General features: G+C 40.8%; 1 protein-coding gene across 2 annotated transcripts in view; it reads right to left on the reverse strand.

Annotated features, from left to right (window-relative positions):
- Positions 1 to 9,784: 9,784 nt before the first annotated feature.
- The window catches only part of REPS2 (RALBP1 associated Eps domain containing 2), a 252,936-nt gene continuing 244,308 nt past the window's right edge, over positions 9,785 to 18,412 (reverse strand). For both annotated transcript variants that reach the window (XM_061408068.1, XM_061408067.1), the window contains exon 18: positions 9,785 to 16,509. In XM_061408068.1, coding sequence (XP_061264052.1) covers positions 16,441 to 16,509 — 69 coding nt within the window. In that variant the 3' untranslated portion in view covers positions 9,785 to 16,440. The remainder of the gene's footprint in view (positions 16,510 to 18,412) is intronic.

The raw sequence follows: 18,412 nt of genomic DNA on the forward strand, positions 1-18,412 counted from the left end.
TACTCATGGATCATAAAAAAAATAAATAAATAAAAGTCAGCTGATTAGCAAGTGTAATTACATGTGCAAAGCCCCTTTTGCAACGTAAAATAACTACAGGGTTAATACCAGATGACTAAGACCCTGTGGTCCAAAATTCTGCTTATGACAATCTACCCTCTGGTGGCCCCTATGACTTGCATCTATTCTACATGCATCCATTTCCAAACGGCCTCCAAGTCCAGATTCCTTCTAAGCTTCTTTATGGTATTTAGGCTTTCTCTAAAGTGATTTAGGATTTCTCTGTAAATGTCCTTAATCCTTCTGAGTCCCCACCAGAAATCTTTAATATCCATATTTCTACTAACAGTCTGTGAGCTGTGGTGTTGGAAAAGACTCTTGAGAGTCCCTTGGACAGCAAGGAGATCCAACCAGTCCATCCTAAAGGAAATTAGTTCTGACTATTCATTGGAAGGACTGATGCTGAAGCTGAAACTCCAATACTTTAGCCACCTGATGCAAAGAACTGACTCATGTGAAAAGACCTGATGCTGGAAAGACTGAAGGAGGGAGAAGGGGATGACAGAGGATGAGATGGTTGGATGGCATCACCGACCTGATGGACATGAGTTTGAGCAAGCTCCAGGAGTTGGTGATGGACAGGGAAGCCTGGCGTGCTGCAGTCCATGGGGTCACAAAGAGTCGGACGTGACTGAGCGACTAAACTGAACTGAACTAACAGTCTGGTCAAGGAAAGCTAGGCTTTTCTCTATCATGTTTCCATGTCCTAGGTAAGTTACTTCACTTCTCAGGGTTAAAAACTTTGTCTGCATAATAATTCTAGTTTTAAATTTTAGGAGAGAGAATACTTCACAGAATGACTGTAATCATCTTCCTGCTGACTTTGGATTTCAGCCATTACCAGGCTCCACAAGAAGAATGTCATCAAATGACCCAGTTGTCACATTTTGGCCCGTTCAAGGGGGGAGCAGTTTGGCCAACCTGTTTGCCTGATTTGAAACCAGGGGTGGGTTTTTGGGCTCTGAGATGATCTCTGAGATGGGGCTCCTGTGTCTTCTACTTCCCAACACTGGACAAAATGCCAAGGCCTGACAACTACCAACTGTCAATTTTTAATTTAACAAACACATGTCTAATGCTTACTAGGCAGTATTCTATGTACTTTATATTTGTATTAACATATAGGCACTATTATTGGTAACTTATGGATGAGGAAGTGAGGCACAGAGAAGCAAGTAACTTGCCTAAGATCACACAGGTATTAAGAGACAGAACCAGACATGAAAAAATGTTCATCATCACTCATTTTTGGAGAAATGCAAATCAAAACTACAATGAGTTATCACCTCACACCAGTCAGAATGGCCACCAATAAAAATTCTATAAATAACAAATGCTGGAGTGGGTATGGAGAAAAGGGAGCCCTTCTACATACACTGTGATGGGAATGTAAGTTGGTGTAGCCATTGTAGAAACAGAATGGAGATTCCTCAGAAAACTAAAAACAGAGTAACAATCTGATCTAGCAATCCTACCCCAGGCATATATCCAGACAAATCTATAATTCCAAAAAATACATACATTCCTATATTCATAGCATCACTCTTCACAATAGCCAAGACATGGAAACAGCCTAAATGCCCATCAACAGAGGAATGGATAAAGAAGATGTGGTATAGACACACACACACACACACATATACAATGGAAAACTACTGAGCCATAAAAAGAATGAAATAATGCCATTTGCAAGTAACATGGATGAACCTAGAGATAATCATATTAAGTGAAGTAAGTCAGAAAGATAAAGACAAATATTATATGATGTCACTTATATGTAGAATCTAAAATATGACACAAGTGAACCAATCTGTGAGACAGACTCACAGACATAGAGAACTGACTGGTGGTTGCCAAGGTGGGAGGGGCTTCAGGGAGGGATGGACTGGGAGGCTGGGATTACCAGATGTAAGCTTTTATATATAGAAGAGATAAATAACAAGGTCCTACTGTATGTACAGACAACTATATTCAATATTCTATGATAAATCATAATGGAATTTTTTTTTTAAGAAAAGAGAGAGAGAGATGGAGCCAGGATTTGAATCCAGGAAGTTGAACTCCAGATCTCACGCTATAAATCACTATGCTATGCAGCCAGAGTGCCATCCTTCAGGTTACCTCTTCTTATTCATTCTAACAGTGTGGTCAGAAGAGGTGACAAGAGAAAATTACGCTCCTACCCAATTCCACTGCCTCCAACTGGACCATCAGAGAATTAAGGAAGAATGGTGCCTGGGAGGAGAATAAAAGGAGGAGGCTGAAACCAGAGTTAGAGAAGAAGGTTTAAAGTAAGGAAGTTGGACATTAATGAACTCAAAATGTTGTTAAGTTTAAGCTCTGTTTCTCCATATCTTCTGCGTCATTGCAGCTTGAAGCTGACTTCCAGGAATGCTGAGAAATTTCAGAGTCAGAGAGCAGACAGAAAAATGGATCAGCTGTGGATTTCACAGAGCCTAACAGGCTGAACACACAGTGGAAGCCAATTAAAAATTCTTGCTCACACTTATGATTACCAAAGGGGAAGGGGAGGGAGGGATAAAGTAGGAGTTTGAGAATAAGAGATATATATTACTATATATAAAATAAATACCAAGGACCTACTTATAGCACAGGGAACTATGCCCAATATCTTGTAATCACCTATCACGGAAAGAATCTGAAACAGAATACATATACGTGTGTGTGTGTGTGTGTGTGTATGTGTGTATACATACATATATATGTATTTGAATCACTTTGTTGCATACCAGAAACACACATTGTAAGCCAACTATATTTCAATTTTCAAAAGCTTGATCAAGTCATACTTTAAATATTTTTAAAAATTATTGTGTCTATCAGAGAGAGGGAAGTGTTACTTAGAAGCTAAATTCATTATCAGCCATTCTGCCATCGAAGGAAAAAATTCTTATTAATGAGAAATATCTCTACACTGTTTCTTTCCCTTACAGAGGCTGGCAAGGAAAGAATGAGAAAATGTGGAACTGTGAACGCTTGTCTCACTCTTCTATGCTGCTGAAGGTGAGGTTGCAAACTGGCCATGCTGGGGTCTGAGTTGGCTCACAGACATGTTTTGTTTGGCCTGCACAATGTTAGCCTGCACAGTGGGGGTTTTTTCCCCTCAATGTTTTAAATTGGAAATAGTGGCCAACATATTTTCAAAAATAGGCAGGAATCCTTTGACAGATGTATTGTAAATAACTTCTACTGTTCTGCAGCATGCCAAAACTCTCTTATGAATTTTGATAAACAGAAGTTCTTAATTTCAATGAAATCCAGTGTATCAATCTTTTCCTTTATGGTGACTGCTTTGTATGCCCTGTTAAAAAACACTTTTTATGAAATTCATGAAGTTATTATCCTGTGCTCTCTTCTAGCAGCTTTATTGTTTTACCTTTCACATTTAGATCTAGGACCCATATTGAAATAATTTGGGGACATGGTAGGGATCCAGGTTCATTTTTTGCCATGTGGATATCCAATTGCTCCAGTGCCATTTATTGAAAAGGCTATTTCCCCAATGCCCTCCCCCCCAGATTATGATAGTGTCTTTATCATAAATCAAGGGATCGTGGATGTGTGGATGTTTCTGGCCTCTCTATTCGGCACCATTGATCTATTCATCTAATATTTGCAACAGCGCCACATTCTCAATTACTGTGACTTTCAAGTAAGTCTTGAAATCTAGTAGTGTAAGTCTTCCAATCCACTCTGATTCAAGATTATCTTGGTTATTCACTGGGATGGACACTTAAAATTGGTACATGTATGTGTGTATCGATGCTAACCCTCAATTTAAAATAACAAAAAGGGACTTTCCGGGGGTTAAGGGAGATGAGATATTGAACCTCTCTCAAGGACTTAGAAATCAGGAGCCTGTATGGTGGCAATAGTCTAGGGCTGCCTTTCTAGACACAGTGTGCAAGCTCCAATCTGTCACAAGCCCCACCTACTATTCCCCACCACTAAGGCAGATAGGCCAGCGCTCTCTCTCCTCTTACTCTGGACTCATTTCACTCACTTACCTTGTTGCTTGGACCCTGGACGTATGGGAACAAACAGACTAGTTTAGTAGAACTAGCTCTGGCCATGTGAAGAAGTGTTCCTGGCAGTGTTGATAAGGCTGCAGAGCTCTGGATAACTGAGGGAGGGGGTGTTCTAGAGCAGGGCTCTCGTTATGGGCACTGCTGACACTTGGGGCCAGATCATTCTTAGTGATGGGGGTTGTCCTGGACACATTCCTGGATCCCACTAGATGCTCTCCCAAGTTGCAACAACCAAAAGCGTTTCCAGACAGTACCAAATGTTCCCTGTGGATAGAGGCAGAATCACACCCAGTTGAGAACTGCTGGCCTAGACCCACAACAGAAACAGGACGTAGGAAGAGAGATATGTAGGGGATAGGGGACCTGAGTTAGGAACATGGGCAGGACCCCTACAGTTCCCATCTACTAACTTTCCCTCAGCCAGCAGAATAAGAATCTCCAAAAAGGGAGAGGACGACTCTGACAGAGCAAGAGTAGACAGGGCTGGGGGAAGCTGTGAGCAAGACAGCATCTTCACAAACTCCAAGAGGCATCTTCTGTGTAAACTACAAGAATGATGTCCTCTAGTGTTGTATGATGTGTGGCCCTAGGTATAAACTATTTCAAAGCTCTCATCCTTCTAAATAGTCTATAAATTTTGTCCTTTTCCCATTGTACCCCATCCTTCATACACACACACACACACACACACACACACACACACACATGCCTCATGTTTGTAGGAATGGGGGCTGAGGGGAGGAACTAGATGGTTCTTCCATCAAACTAATTCCTAGGAAGTATATAAAGCCAGGAGTGTCTAGGATAAAAACATCAATTCCTCCACCATTACCTCTGGTTCTCAGAATCTCCAGAAAGATCAAGATGCAGACTCTCACCACACATGGATGGAGGTTCAAGCCAATTTTATTTGCATTTCAAAGGTCCTGCATCACAAGTCTCTGTATCTGTCTTTCATTTGCTTTGCTTTCCTTTTATTTCATTCCCCAAGCATTGTCTTTCTTCCCCTTGGCTTTCCTTCAGCCTCATAGCTTTGATGAAGTCTAATGCGGAGGTGGAGGAGACCTGTGCCCTATTCTGCAGTGAGAAACCAAGGACAAGAGTGGTTCACACAGGTACAAAATTAAAAGGTGCATTTTCATTAGAAAATTTCAAAACATTAATACAACTGACTAAAAGTCAGTCTGCTTTTGTTATCAGCATGCACCAGCTCTCCAAAATTGTTTAGACATTTGTCTATAATAGAATACCCCTCCTCCCACCCCAAAATTCTCTTGGCTATGTTCTAAATGGTTACTGTGGTTATTTTTAATATGTATATGTTTACATATCATAAGCATAAGCAAGATCAGCAGATAACATATTTTACACATACACACAAACATACAATATTTATGTCCTCTGCTGACGTAGGTTTTGGTTATGATGCTACAGGATACTCACAGGTGAATCTTGGAAATATTACACAGTGTCTGTGTCAATTCCTTTTTTTCTGTCAAATCTATTAAGAGGATTTCAGGGCAAACAAATGAAGGTATACCTGGGTTACAATCTTACTCAAAGATACTTTTTATTCAGCATTTCAAAGAAAATGCAGTGAGGGAAAAACCATTCCAATACCTGCAAACACTTATGCTGGCACTTACAGAACACCTCATATTTATAAAACAACATGGCAGGGCTCTCTGAAGGTGCAGCTTGCCCTGAAGACGCTGTACTTGGAGCATGTCTCTCCCAGACTCAGGGATTTTTCAGAATTGTTCAATAAACTCAACCGAGAACTCTTATTCAGAAGGAACTGGATATTTCAGCTTCATTTCCAAACTCTTCATTTCTATAATAAGCCTTCTTGCTAAAGAAAAGGGGGGCTTGCACCTCTGTCACCTTGGGACCCTGATATCTCCCCTCCAAAAGAAAGAGCTGAGACTAAAGGTTCACATGATCAGGTAGGACTCCTGCCTACCAGGGTTTAGACCCTTGAGTTCTGAGCTTTGATTCTTTGTCCAAGCAGACGCCCAAAGTGTAACAAATTAAACTAGCAGGCTTGGTTCATGCCAGAAACACTTGTTTACAATCTTCCAGTGAGGCATTTCCTTTCCAGGAGGTAGGGGGAAAAATTGGGAAAATATAAACCACTCCTCAAATACCAGTGAAGTGACTTAGATTCACTGTGCTTAGATCTCAAAGGGGCTGCAATCGCAGGGTTCTGTTTTATGTCTTCTCAGGACATACAAGGCCTTCTCTTCCAGCCTTGTGCCCACTTCCTCCCCTCCACTCACTCCATCCAGGGGAGAATCTTTCATAATTCCCAGAAGACAGCCTGCTCTTCTCCTGCCTTGCCTTAGCACACACAGCTCCCTCTGCCTGGAACACCCTCTTCTTCTTGGTTAACACCTGTCCCTCTTTTAAGACTCTTCCATGATGCCTTCGTGGATCACCAGTCTGAATTAAATGCTCACATATGTTCCCAGATAGTTCAGTAGTGAAGAATCTGCCTGCTAATGAAGAAGATGCAAGAGATGAGGGTTTGATCCTTGGGTTGGGAAGATCCTCTGGAAAAGGAAATGGCAACCCACTCCAGTATTCTTGCCTGGGAAATCCCATGGACAGAGGAGCCTGGTGGGCTACAGTCCATGGGTGACAAAGAGTTGGACAGGACTTAGCAACTGAGCATGCACGCCTGTACGTTCTCAGAGCCACTTGGCTTTGTGCCATCTGCCAGATGCTGTGCTCACCACAACTTTTTCCTCCTGTGCTCACAGCTATACTACATGTCCCACTCACCCTTGCAGTTAAGTCTTGTCACATAACTGAGTTCCAGGAAATGAAATATGCACATAAGTGATGTGTGAAGAGAAATTGTATCCTCTCTACAGTTCTCTCTTTCTTCCACACACTGGCTACAAAGAGAAAACTCTCGAGCACAAGAGAAAGATGGAAGCACACATAGAAGGGATCTGGGTCCCTGCTGCTGCTTCTGCTGCTGCTAAGCCACTTCAGTCGTGTCTGACTCTGTGCGACCCCATAGACAGCAGCCACCAGGCTTCCCCGTCCCTGGAATTCTCCAGGCAAGAACACTGGAGTGGGTTGCCATTTCCTTCTCCAATGCATGAAAGTGAAAAGTGAAAGTGAGGTCGCTCAGTCGTGTCCGACTCTTAGTGACCCCATGGACTGCCACCTACCAGGCTCCTCCATCCATGGGATTTTCCAGGCAAGAGTACTGGAGTGGGGTGCCATTGCCTTCTCCATCTGGGTCCCTACTGAACAACAAACAAAATGACACAACAATGAACTCTACATTGAGTGAAAAATAAACTTTCATTGTGTCAAGTCACTGAACTCTCAGGGTTCTTTGTTATAGACAGCAGTGACCCATCCCTAATACAATAAGTCCCCTACATACGAATGAGTTCCATTCCAAGAGCACATTTAAAGTTGAATTTGTTCATAAATCCAACAAAATTAGTGTAGGTACCCAACTAACACAATCAGCTATATAGCACTGTACTATAATAGCTTTATAATACTTTTCACGTATATAAGACATAGAAAACAAAAAATAAGAAAACATTTTAAATCTCATAGTTCAGGATCTTGAAAAGCACAGCAGTACAGTACAACAGCTGGTACACAGGGGCTGGCATCAAGTGAACAGGAAAGTTCCAGACTGGAGGAGGGAGAGGAGGTGGGAGATAGCAGAGCTGAGGGACTGTCAGCAATAGGAGACGGAGGGCGAGGTGCAATGTCACTCACACCGGACATTGTCAGCACAGGGTCTTGTTTGTTGGATTCAACTCTATCTACCCTCTTGAAAAAACGATCCGGTGATGTCTGAGTAGTAGCTCTTTTCTTCCCATCCTAGATGACATGGTAGCACTGGACTGCATTCTGAACTGCTGCTACAACCTTCGTGGACTGTCCTAGGTATGGGTCCTGTGCCTCAAAAGCCAACAGTGGCTCCTCAAATAAAGAAAATCCCCTGCTGTTTCCTAGTTGTGAATCTCTTCAGTTCTTCAGTTACTTCCTCTTCCTCTTGTCTCTCTTCATCCTTTCCTGGGCACATTTGCATCTTTGAAGGTTTTCAACTTGAAGGTTCATATGTAGGGGACTTGCTGTACCTCATATCACCTACCTCACACTGCCGTGCAAGTCATCTGGTCTCTGCGAGCTCCTTGAGGGAAGGGATTCTGTCCCATAGGTCTCATCTCAAGCTCCTAACATAGTGTTTGATACACAGCAGGGCCAGAATAAATATCTGTGGAAGGAAGGTGAGGAGAGGAAACTAATTCATGAATGGACACTGTAGCACAGCAGCAAGTCAGCCCTGGAAACATTTTTATACTTTGCTCAAATTAGTTGAGTCAATTGAGTTAGTTTTGCCTCTCTGCACCAGTAGCCTTGATTGTAAAATGTAGTTACTGAGGTCACTAGTTTAACTTTAGTGAGCAATCACTGTCCCCAGGAGGGCCTGTTAACAGGAAAATTGCCAAGCCCACTCCCAGGGTTCCTAATTCAGTTGGTCTGGGGTGGGTCCCAAGATTTTGCATTTCAAGTAAGTTCCCCAATGATGCTGATACTGCTGGTCTACAGACCAGACTTGGGAACCACTTGCCTAGATGACATGAGATCCCTGGGAACGGCCAGAGCCTGGTAGTCTTCAGAGGCCAAGCTTATCAGCCAAGTCATGGATGATTTTTCCAGAGTTAGTTTTGCATTTGGAACTACTAGACTGGAAATATCCTATGTGAGGCCAATTTGCATTCACAATACGGAATACAACCCCCACCTGATAGGAGACTGGTGCCTCCTAAAATTATTCAAGTTTTAAAGATAAGAAACTGGAGCCTATTATACAGAGTGAAGTAAGCCAGAAAGAAAAACACCAATACAGTATACTAACGCATATATATGGAATTTAGAAAGATGGTAACAATAATCCTGTATATGAGACAGCAAAAGAGACACTGATGTATAGAACAGTCTTTTGGACTCTGTGGGAGAGGGTGAGGGTGGGATGATTTGGGAGAATGGCATTGAAACATGTATAATATCATATATGAAATGAGTCGCCAGTCTAGGTTCGATGCACGATACTGGATGCTTGGGGCTGGTGCACTGGGACAACCCAGAGGGATGGTATGGGGAGGGAGGAGGGTTCAGGATGGGGAACACATGTTTACCCGTGGCGGATTCATGTTGATATATGGCAAAACCAATACAATATTGTAAAGTTAAAAAATAAAAAAATAAGAAAACATAAAATAAAAAAAAATAAACTGCAACTAGGGTGCCAGATTACTTGGTTGGGATTTCAGGCCAGCCCTTTCTGATTCCTCCCCTTCACTCGCAATCTAGGCAAGGACATTATGTTGGAAACATTTCTGAACACGAAGAACACCAACAAGATGAAGCAAACAACCTGACCTCACATTAAGCCAAGTTATCAGTTTGGTGGATCTTTAAAACGCACTGTGAGTTAGCCACAATACCCCAGGAATGCGCAGTGTTTATCGAGCTTAAGGACCCAGCTCAGATCAGGAGGGGAAAATAACCAGATCTCAGACTTTGACTGAATAGGGAAGACTGCCAACTCCTTTTCACGTCACTTGCATTAAAAGCACAAGACCAAATACACACAATATACTGACTGACACCAGGACTACACCAGAGCCAAATTCGTTATCTGACATTTATTGTCACATAGCACCCCAGTTTCATAGCATGTACATTTTACAAAGTTAGAGATTCTTAACCTACTATGTTCTCCACAGACTTTCCAACAAGTGTGAAAGAGACGCAGTAAGGTTAGCTTGAGTTGACAAATCACAAGCCAAATATAGGACACCCTGTATTTCTTTATGTTTAAGACTAATATACATAGAGTTTCCAATGTTTAGCACATGAATGAGACTCTGGCTGAGTAAAAGATGAACAGAACTTGTTAGCACATTATCATGAAAAGACAGAAGGCATCAAATATATAATTTTGCTGTTCCTCATTGAACTGTTCAATGTACCTGTAGTGAAAAAATATACGTTTTTACTTTTGAGGTTAAAATAGACCATCAGCTAATTATCTCTCCAGGCCCACAGCTACAAAGACTAAAATGGCTCTTCCCACCTCTGGCTCACTTGAACACTGGATCTGTGCTGAAGACAAAAAGAATGGCAGTGCTAAAGGAAAGGGTATAACCAGCTCCCAGGGAGGTTACTGCCAAAGTCCTCATACAAGTTGACTTGTAATTGGTTCAACTCAGTTGACCTAATCTCCATACAAGGGGGCACCTGCATCACCTGTTCCCTTCCCAAGGCAGGGCTCTCTGAAGGAGCTTTAGGATCCAATCCTGATGTCCAACATAGTGCTTTATGACCAAATTGGGACCAGAAGTTTCCCTACTGCCACCCTCAAATTCCAGTTCCAACCCGCTAAGTTCCAGTGTCCTCTAGTCTTCAGAATCATAAACCACTTTGTCCAATCTCCCACAGTCATGAACTTGGCTTAGAGCAAGACCTGAAAACCCACAAAACACAAAACCCAAACATTCCTCAAGTACTGAGAGCAGAGCACCACTTTCGTCACTAGAACAAGTCCTGTCGAAAACCTGAAATGCTTTTCGGAAAAGGTCCCTCTACCATCATGTATGTTAATTAACGTAGAAAACAATGAGACAAGCCTAAAAGTGACTGTGCACCTGGGATGGCTCGCCTACATTCACAGTCTGGCTGTTTCAGGAAATGCTTGGTAAGGCAGTCTCTGAAAGCCTGTTTTGGAGAAGGAAGCAGCGTGCAGATTTGGCTTACACCGCTTTGCATGTCTGGCCCTTTTGGTCTGCTGTTCTTACAGCTGCTCTTGGGAGGGTCACAAAACTAGCTGCATCTCACTGCAAACAACAAAGTGGGGAGGCTCATAGAGTAAGACTCATAAACTGCTGTTGATGACTGATCTGCAGGTATTGGTGGGCAGCCTTCCTTAGCCTGGGCTGAAGGGGAAGCAAGATATGCCTCCAAAAGACTTAGGATTCCAAAAGCCCACATGCCCCCGAATTCTTACTAAGAATCTGAACCACACTGGGTCATAATGCAAAATACTATAACAAAGCACCCATAACTAAAGTGTAAATTCAAGTGATCCTTCGAAATCAGTTTCAAAGAGTACACCTGAAACAGAGTCAACAACTTGGAAAGAGAAACCAAAGTTACTAGAATGTTCTCTTTAACTAGAGGAGAAAAAGACTTCTCAACTGAGATTTCATTTTGTTCACATTCACACTGCTCAAACCACAACCTACTGAGTCCTACTTGTCAGTAATATGGGAAGATTTGGTTGCTAGGATATTTGTAATTCTTAATATTTTAAAAATCAAATTCCATTAGTGATATCTTGTCAGGAGGTGTGATTTTAGTTTGTGCTGAACAAATGTTTTTACCTCTAAGGTGTTATACTAAAACTGAGATCTTTCCAACTACTACGTTTGCAAATGTCTGTCTTAACTGCAAGAAAAATATCCATTCCAGATTATTTTCTTTTTCTTTTAAATCTTAATTGATTTTATTTTTAATGGTTAATACATGCACATGATAAATAATTCAAACAATACAAAAGAAGATTGAATGAAAAATAAATTTCCTGTCCCCCCCCAGCCCTCATTCTCCTTCAAAGGGGCCCCCCATTGTTACCAATTTCTTTTTTTTTTTTTAAGAGTTCAATAAAATATTATTATTATTATGTAGGTCTTCCAGACATTTTATGAATCTACATAAGGACACTGGGGGAATCCTGTTCTATACCACTGAGTTAATTCTGAGTAGCCAGATGAATATTTTATTCTAATTTCATACAATTCTCAGATTACCTAAATCACTCTCTGGACAGAACATGCGATAAGGCACCTTTCTCAAACTGCTGTCCTTTTCCTCAGCCCCACCAATAGAATGTCTTTTCCTTTCATTTACAGCCCAAGCAGCCAAATAATAGCTTCTCATTTTCTCAGTGAAATCATGGATTTCCTCTGGTATCACTTGGCAGTTTCAGTCATCATAGATATTTGACCAAGGATGTTTTGTTTTGAAAATCTGAAGTAGCTGAAATCACTATCAAATTTTATTCCAGAGAGGAACACTCAAATCATGGGAATAAAGGGTCCTTAAATATAATTAAGTAAACCATTGTAGCATAATTCCTGATTTTCCATATGTAGGACCAATTTGGACAGGAAAACTGTGAGAAACAGAAGGTTTATCCTAATATAATAGTACATTATCATAAGCTTCCTCTACTGTTATTTTCTAGCAATCTTCAGTTTAAAACTGGAATGGAGATATCTGCTCACCAATAATTACAACTCCACTGAAAGGAACATTAAGAATTGAGTTCCACTCTTATTTCTTTTTTTTTTTTTTTTTTGCATCTCGTTTCATACATGACATTTCACATGTTTCAATGCCATTCTCCCAAATCTTCCCATCTTCTATTAATAAGCACAGATCTATCATTACCATAGTTATAAGCTCATCTAAGAAATGGACAAATATCATTTAGAAACAGGCTAGAATTAAATCACATGTGAAGAAAGGAATGCTTTAATGATAGTTCAGACACTACTAGGGAATCAAAGAAAAGTTCATGTTTCTGATTACTCACCCTAAACTATGCTGAAATGGAATATTTGCAGCCCAAGTAACCCATGCTATATTGAAGAAAACTATAACTTACTACATATTGAGTTCATTTCAATCACAGTAGTCTATTTTAAAAACAAACTCCCATAAGGAATACAGGAATGGAATTCACTCAAAGCAACAGCTGTCAAAAGTTCTGCCAAGAAACCCAGGGTAATTTACTACATCATGAAAGGTGAGGTGTTCAGAAGAACAAATAGTTCAATCCTATTCTTTCAGATTTTATTTTTTGCTTCAATCCAAGAGAAATATCTAGATCTCAAACTCACTAAAACATGTTTCCATATTTTAAAACTGATTAAGTAAATAAAACATGGTAAATAGAAGAGACCCTTCTAATCTATTTTTAGTACTGCTAGTGGCCAGAGGACTCAACTTAGAATCCATAAAATCCAACTCTGTCAATAGCTCCCTCCTTCTATGGATTCTTGGACTAGGAACTGTGGTTTCTTAGGGCCTTGGTTTCCCCAAAGCAGCTGCAGGATATGGGAACAGGTCCTCTCATCTCCGACATCCTGCTGTGCAAAGAGAAGAAAATGGGCACAGCTCCCAGCTAAGCGGCCTCCTCTCCTAACCAGATCCGAAGTATTTCTCTAATATTTATAAAGCAGTCAGATACCTCCAACTAAGGCAAATGTCTGCCTTGATTATGACACACTCCTCCATTCTAGAAATCTACCTTTTGGGTTTGCTTCATGGCTGCTGGATAGGGAGGTGGCCAAAGCAATAAGTGATAAACCAGAGATGCTGAGGTACCCGGTAAATCGGTAATATACTGTGCATTCATCCTTGGAACTATGAGACTCCTATGGAGGAAGACTGATTAACAATAAGGTTATTAAACCCTCATGGATGGGGGCAACATCAACATTCTGCCCACAGATTTCTGCCCAACAAGCAGGTCTTATTCTTGAGTAGTTTTACAAAAGAGGTATAATGGTGATAGCAATAACCCAGTCTTCCTATAAATCACATGAAAGGCTCACAGAAACATTATCAGGAGTTATAATCCTAAATTAAAAATACACATCCTAAGAAAACAGAGAAACAAAGGATAAGCACTAGTTAGGTAATAATGATGTTGTATGTGTATTTAATTGGTTTTTTAAAAAATACACTTCTAGGCAACTAAGAAACTGTGGTCACTATTAAATCCAGTCAGGAAGGTGGGGTGTAGATAGTATTGTTGTGGGCTTTAATGCAATGCCTATCTTAAAATATTGGTGATACTATGCAACACATTGGAGAAGGCAATGGCACCCCACTCCGGTACTCTTGCCTGGAAAATCCCAAGGACAGAGGAGCCTGGTAGGCTGCAGTCCATGGGGTCACTAAGAGTCGGACATGACTGAGCGACTTCACTTTCACTTTTCACTTTCATGCATTGGAGAAGGAAATGGCAACCCACTCCAGTGTTCTTGCCTAGAGAATCCCAGGGACAGGGGAGCCTGGTGGGCTACCATTTATGGGGTCGCACAGAGTTGGACACAACTGAAGCGACCTAGCAGCAGCATGCAACACATGAGCCTTTGACTGTCCAGTGCAAGTTTTTTCCTTTAATGAAAACCAAGCCAACTAAACAAAACCCCATACTCCTAATATGGTTCACTCTGGTTTTGGCTTGATGAGGGAAAAACATGTTAATATTTTAAAAATGTAGAACATAGACTAACATTCTTTAGTTTATATGTCTGCTTAATGGATATGAAGTGCTATCTGGAGTGTGCGCGTATGTCCTGGAAGATTATGAGATAAAGTGCATATGCTAGACTTTCCTGGATTGAGTGGAACAAAAGGCAAATATGATGTGAAACGTCTGCAATGTGGACACTGTTGATAAAATGTGTTGCAGCCCCCAGTTCTCAGAACATGTGAAAAAGAAGTTACCTAAAAAATGTTCACTCACCCATTCATATTTTAGAAAAGGTTTAAACTGACCCTGAAACCCTCCCACAGGGACAAAGAAGGCAGCCAAAAGGGAAGGAAAGGGGACTAGAGAAAGAGTTCAAGTCTTAGGATTTTCAAAATCCAAGCAATTCTGAATCCTTTAATATATACAGAACAGAATCAACAATTTTGTTTTTCTTTGGAAAAAATCATATTTGAGCATTTCTCTTCTGCCATTAAACTATAGATAAAGCTTGCCAATGGAGTAAGGAAGCATTAAATAAATGCCTACTTCTTCTCAGAGCAGTCAACTCTATTGAAATTAAAGGCTTAGTCCTGCAAACTGCAGACCTCTGCTAAACCACTTCAGAAAGTACCCTAGCACACTTCACACAACATCTTAAGAACTGGTAAACTAGCAAAATGCACAAGAGATAGCAAATTTGCCATCAGTATCTTGAAGTGCTGTTAAAGCTAGAAAGCCCAGATACCTGGGAGGGTCAGTCAATTCCCACTGTCAACTTGAGCTTGCAGGATAAGCAGGGGCTATGTAAATTTCTACAGAATACTGGCTTCTGTGATTTGAGCTTACTGTTTTATGTTTTACATCATTTACACTAGAGTCGGTTGGGCGCCTCTGAACTGCACATAAACCAATCCCTCCTCAAGGGTCACTTCACAGAGAACAAAATAATCATATATCAAGTGTAAGGATCGGCTTTCTTTCATTATTTCTTCATACTCAATACACTTGTGATCTGGGTTAAAATAACAAAGACAAAAATAACTACCGAAGACTGTTGGATTACTGGTAATAATCATTGCCCCTTCTTCCTTAGTTTGAATACCTGGGTTCAAACAACAAATATTCATCAGTCCAAACAGTCTCATCAGCTTTTCACATTTGATGAGTGGTTTCCAAATTCATGCATTTACAGATATATTAACCCATGCAGGACAGAAGTAGAGATCTGGCAACTAGTTATTTAATTTGATTGGGCAAGGCAGTTAGGGCAGATTGCTCTTGTCCAAAAACCTGCATGAAAGGGTTGAGTTATCTGTGTTGACAGCCTAGCTGGGACAAGTTAAACGGATCATGGACAAAACTACTACTTCACAGAGGTGTAAGACTGAATAAGTCTTTGCTATTCCATAGAAAACAACAGTCATGTATTATTCATAGCTAGATATAATATCAAGATGGCACTAGAGAAGCAGTTTTTGGCATATATATAGTGGTGGAGGGTAAAGTGCCAGTCTAAAGCTAATGATTTTGTTTACTTCTAGTTTTTGTTTCTATCATCATCATGCCAAAGACTATCTAGTTGGAATCACAATTATTCAGGAAACCAACTTACTATATATGATATACATATGAAAATAAAACAAGCATACTGAAGGTACTGGGTTACAAGGTCTTATACAAATCATAAACTCTTTAAATAAATAATGCTCTAAATTGTTTTTATTTGCTAGAAGATTGGTTTTCAATAAGGAGCAACATCTAACACCTTGAGGAAATACTTAAGAATGGGAGATAAATTCCACTGATAATTACAATTTTAAGTGTGACAATCAGTTGTATTTTTTCCACCACAGTAAAAATGTACGCGTGAAGCACAAGAGAAAAGGTGATATTGATTACATTCCACTGCTCAGAGCTTTTGACACAGTCTCAGACATCTATGACAGTTGCATTGAAACATTCAGGAAAGATCTTGGCAGAAAAGGTCACCCTCTGTTACTTGAATCTTGTGGGGGAGGGTCACAATACAGTGACTGGACGAAGTTGTTCCAATTGGTTTTCCAATGCAATCCGTTCTTGATGAACCTCCTGAGTTGTACAAAAGAAAGAGAAGAGAGGGGTCATTTTTTGGGTTCATCCCCACTTCATCTGATATTAAAAAGAAACTTATGACGGACCCACAAGCATTCAGGTGCCATATAACTCAAGGAGGAGTAGACTGGGAGGCATTGTATTTGAAGCTGGTGACAGGACATAGGAGGCTTCACAATAGTCTCTCAATTCCTTTCTTGATGATGAAATGAAACTAACTGATCAACCCTCCCTCCTCCCCACACCTATGTCTCACACTCAGTTTTTAACAGGATCAGTGGCTGGCACAGAATGATGTTAAAAATAAAAAGACTGATTGAAAGTGAGCAGAAAAGCAAAAGCAGACTCCTAATACTGAGAGGTGGGTCATCAAGACTACATTTCTAGTTTCAATCTCTTGCTTCTAATCCAGTACCATACTGGATCAGGACCAAGGGATAAGAAAGGACACTGGGTGTCCTTACACTAAAGTGTCATCCAGGATCCTGCATCTGTGGCTGAAGGTGTGTCTTCTCAGCTAAAGGTAGAAAAGAGGATCTGCATCCTGCTATTTGGGAACTCAAACTCTGAGCCCTAAAACAGACCTAATGACAAGGAGAGAGAGGGACACATAAAGGCATTCTGAAGTAGAATCAGTCAAGGTGGGAAAGAAGTCTATATAAAGGCTCAATTCTGAGACATCCCAGAAGAACAAACATGATGAAAATCATTATGGAACTCAACAGGAGTTTATTTACCTACCCTCCTTCCTACCATCCAACAGTCTCTGAATATCTATCTACTAAGGGCCTGGTTCTCACATGCTAGTAAGGTGATGCTTAAAATTCTCCAAGCCAGGGTTCGGCAATACGTGAATCATGAACTTCCAGATGTTCAACTGGTTTTAGAAAAGGCAGAGGAACCAGAGAACAAATTGCCAACATCTGCTGCATCATCAAAAAAGCAAGAGAGTTCCAGAAAAACATTTATTTCTGTTGACTATGCCAAAGCCTTTGACTGTGTGGATCACAATGAACTGTGGAAAATTCTTCAAGAGATGGGAATACCAGACCACCTGACCTGCTTCTTGAGAAACCTGTATGCAGGTCAGGAAGCAACAGTTAGAACTGGACATGGAACAACAGACTGGTTCCAAATAGGAAAAGGAGTCCGTCAAGGCTGTATATTGTCACCCTGCTTATTTAACTTCTATGCAGAGTACATTATGAGAAATGCTGGGCTGGATGAAGCAGAAGCTGGAATCAAGATTGCTGGGAGAAATATCAATAACCTCAGATATGCAGATGACACCACCCTTATGGCAGAAAGTGAAGAAGAACTAAAGGGCCTCTTGAAAGTGAAGAGGAGAGTGAGAAAGTTGGCTTAAAACTCAACATTCAGAAAACGAAGATCATGGCATCTGGTCCCATCACTTCATGGCAAATAGATGGGGAAACAGTGGACACAGTGGCTGACTTTATTTTTCTGGGCTCGAAAATCACTGCAGATGGTGATTGCAGCCATGAAATTAAAAGATGCTTACTCCTTGGAAGGAAGGTTATGACCAACCTAGATAGCATATTAAAAAGCAGAGACATTACTTTGTCAACAAAGATCCATCTAGTCAAGGCTATGGTTTTTTCAGTGGTCATGTATGGATGTGAGAGTTGGACTATAAAGAAAGCTGAGCACTGAAGAATTGATGCTTTTGAACTGTGGTGTTGGAGAAGACTCTTGAGAGTCCCTTGGACTGCAAGGAGGTCCAACCAGTCCATCCTAAAAGAGATCAGTCCTGGGTGTTCATTGGAAGGACTGATGTTGAAGCTGAAATTCCAATACTTTGGCCACCTGATGTGAAGAGCTGACTCATTTGAAAAGACCCTGATGCTGGGAAAGATTTAGGGCAGGAGTAAAAGGGGAC

Source organism: Bos javanicus, chromosome X, assembly GCF_032452875.1.
Source record: "Bos javanicus breed banteng chromosome X, ARS-OSU_banteng_1.0, whole genome shotgun sequence".
Lineage (NCBI taxonomy): Eukaryota > Metazoa > Chordata > Mammalia > Artiodactyla > Bovidae > Bos > Bos javanicus.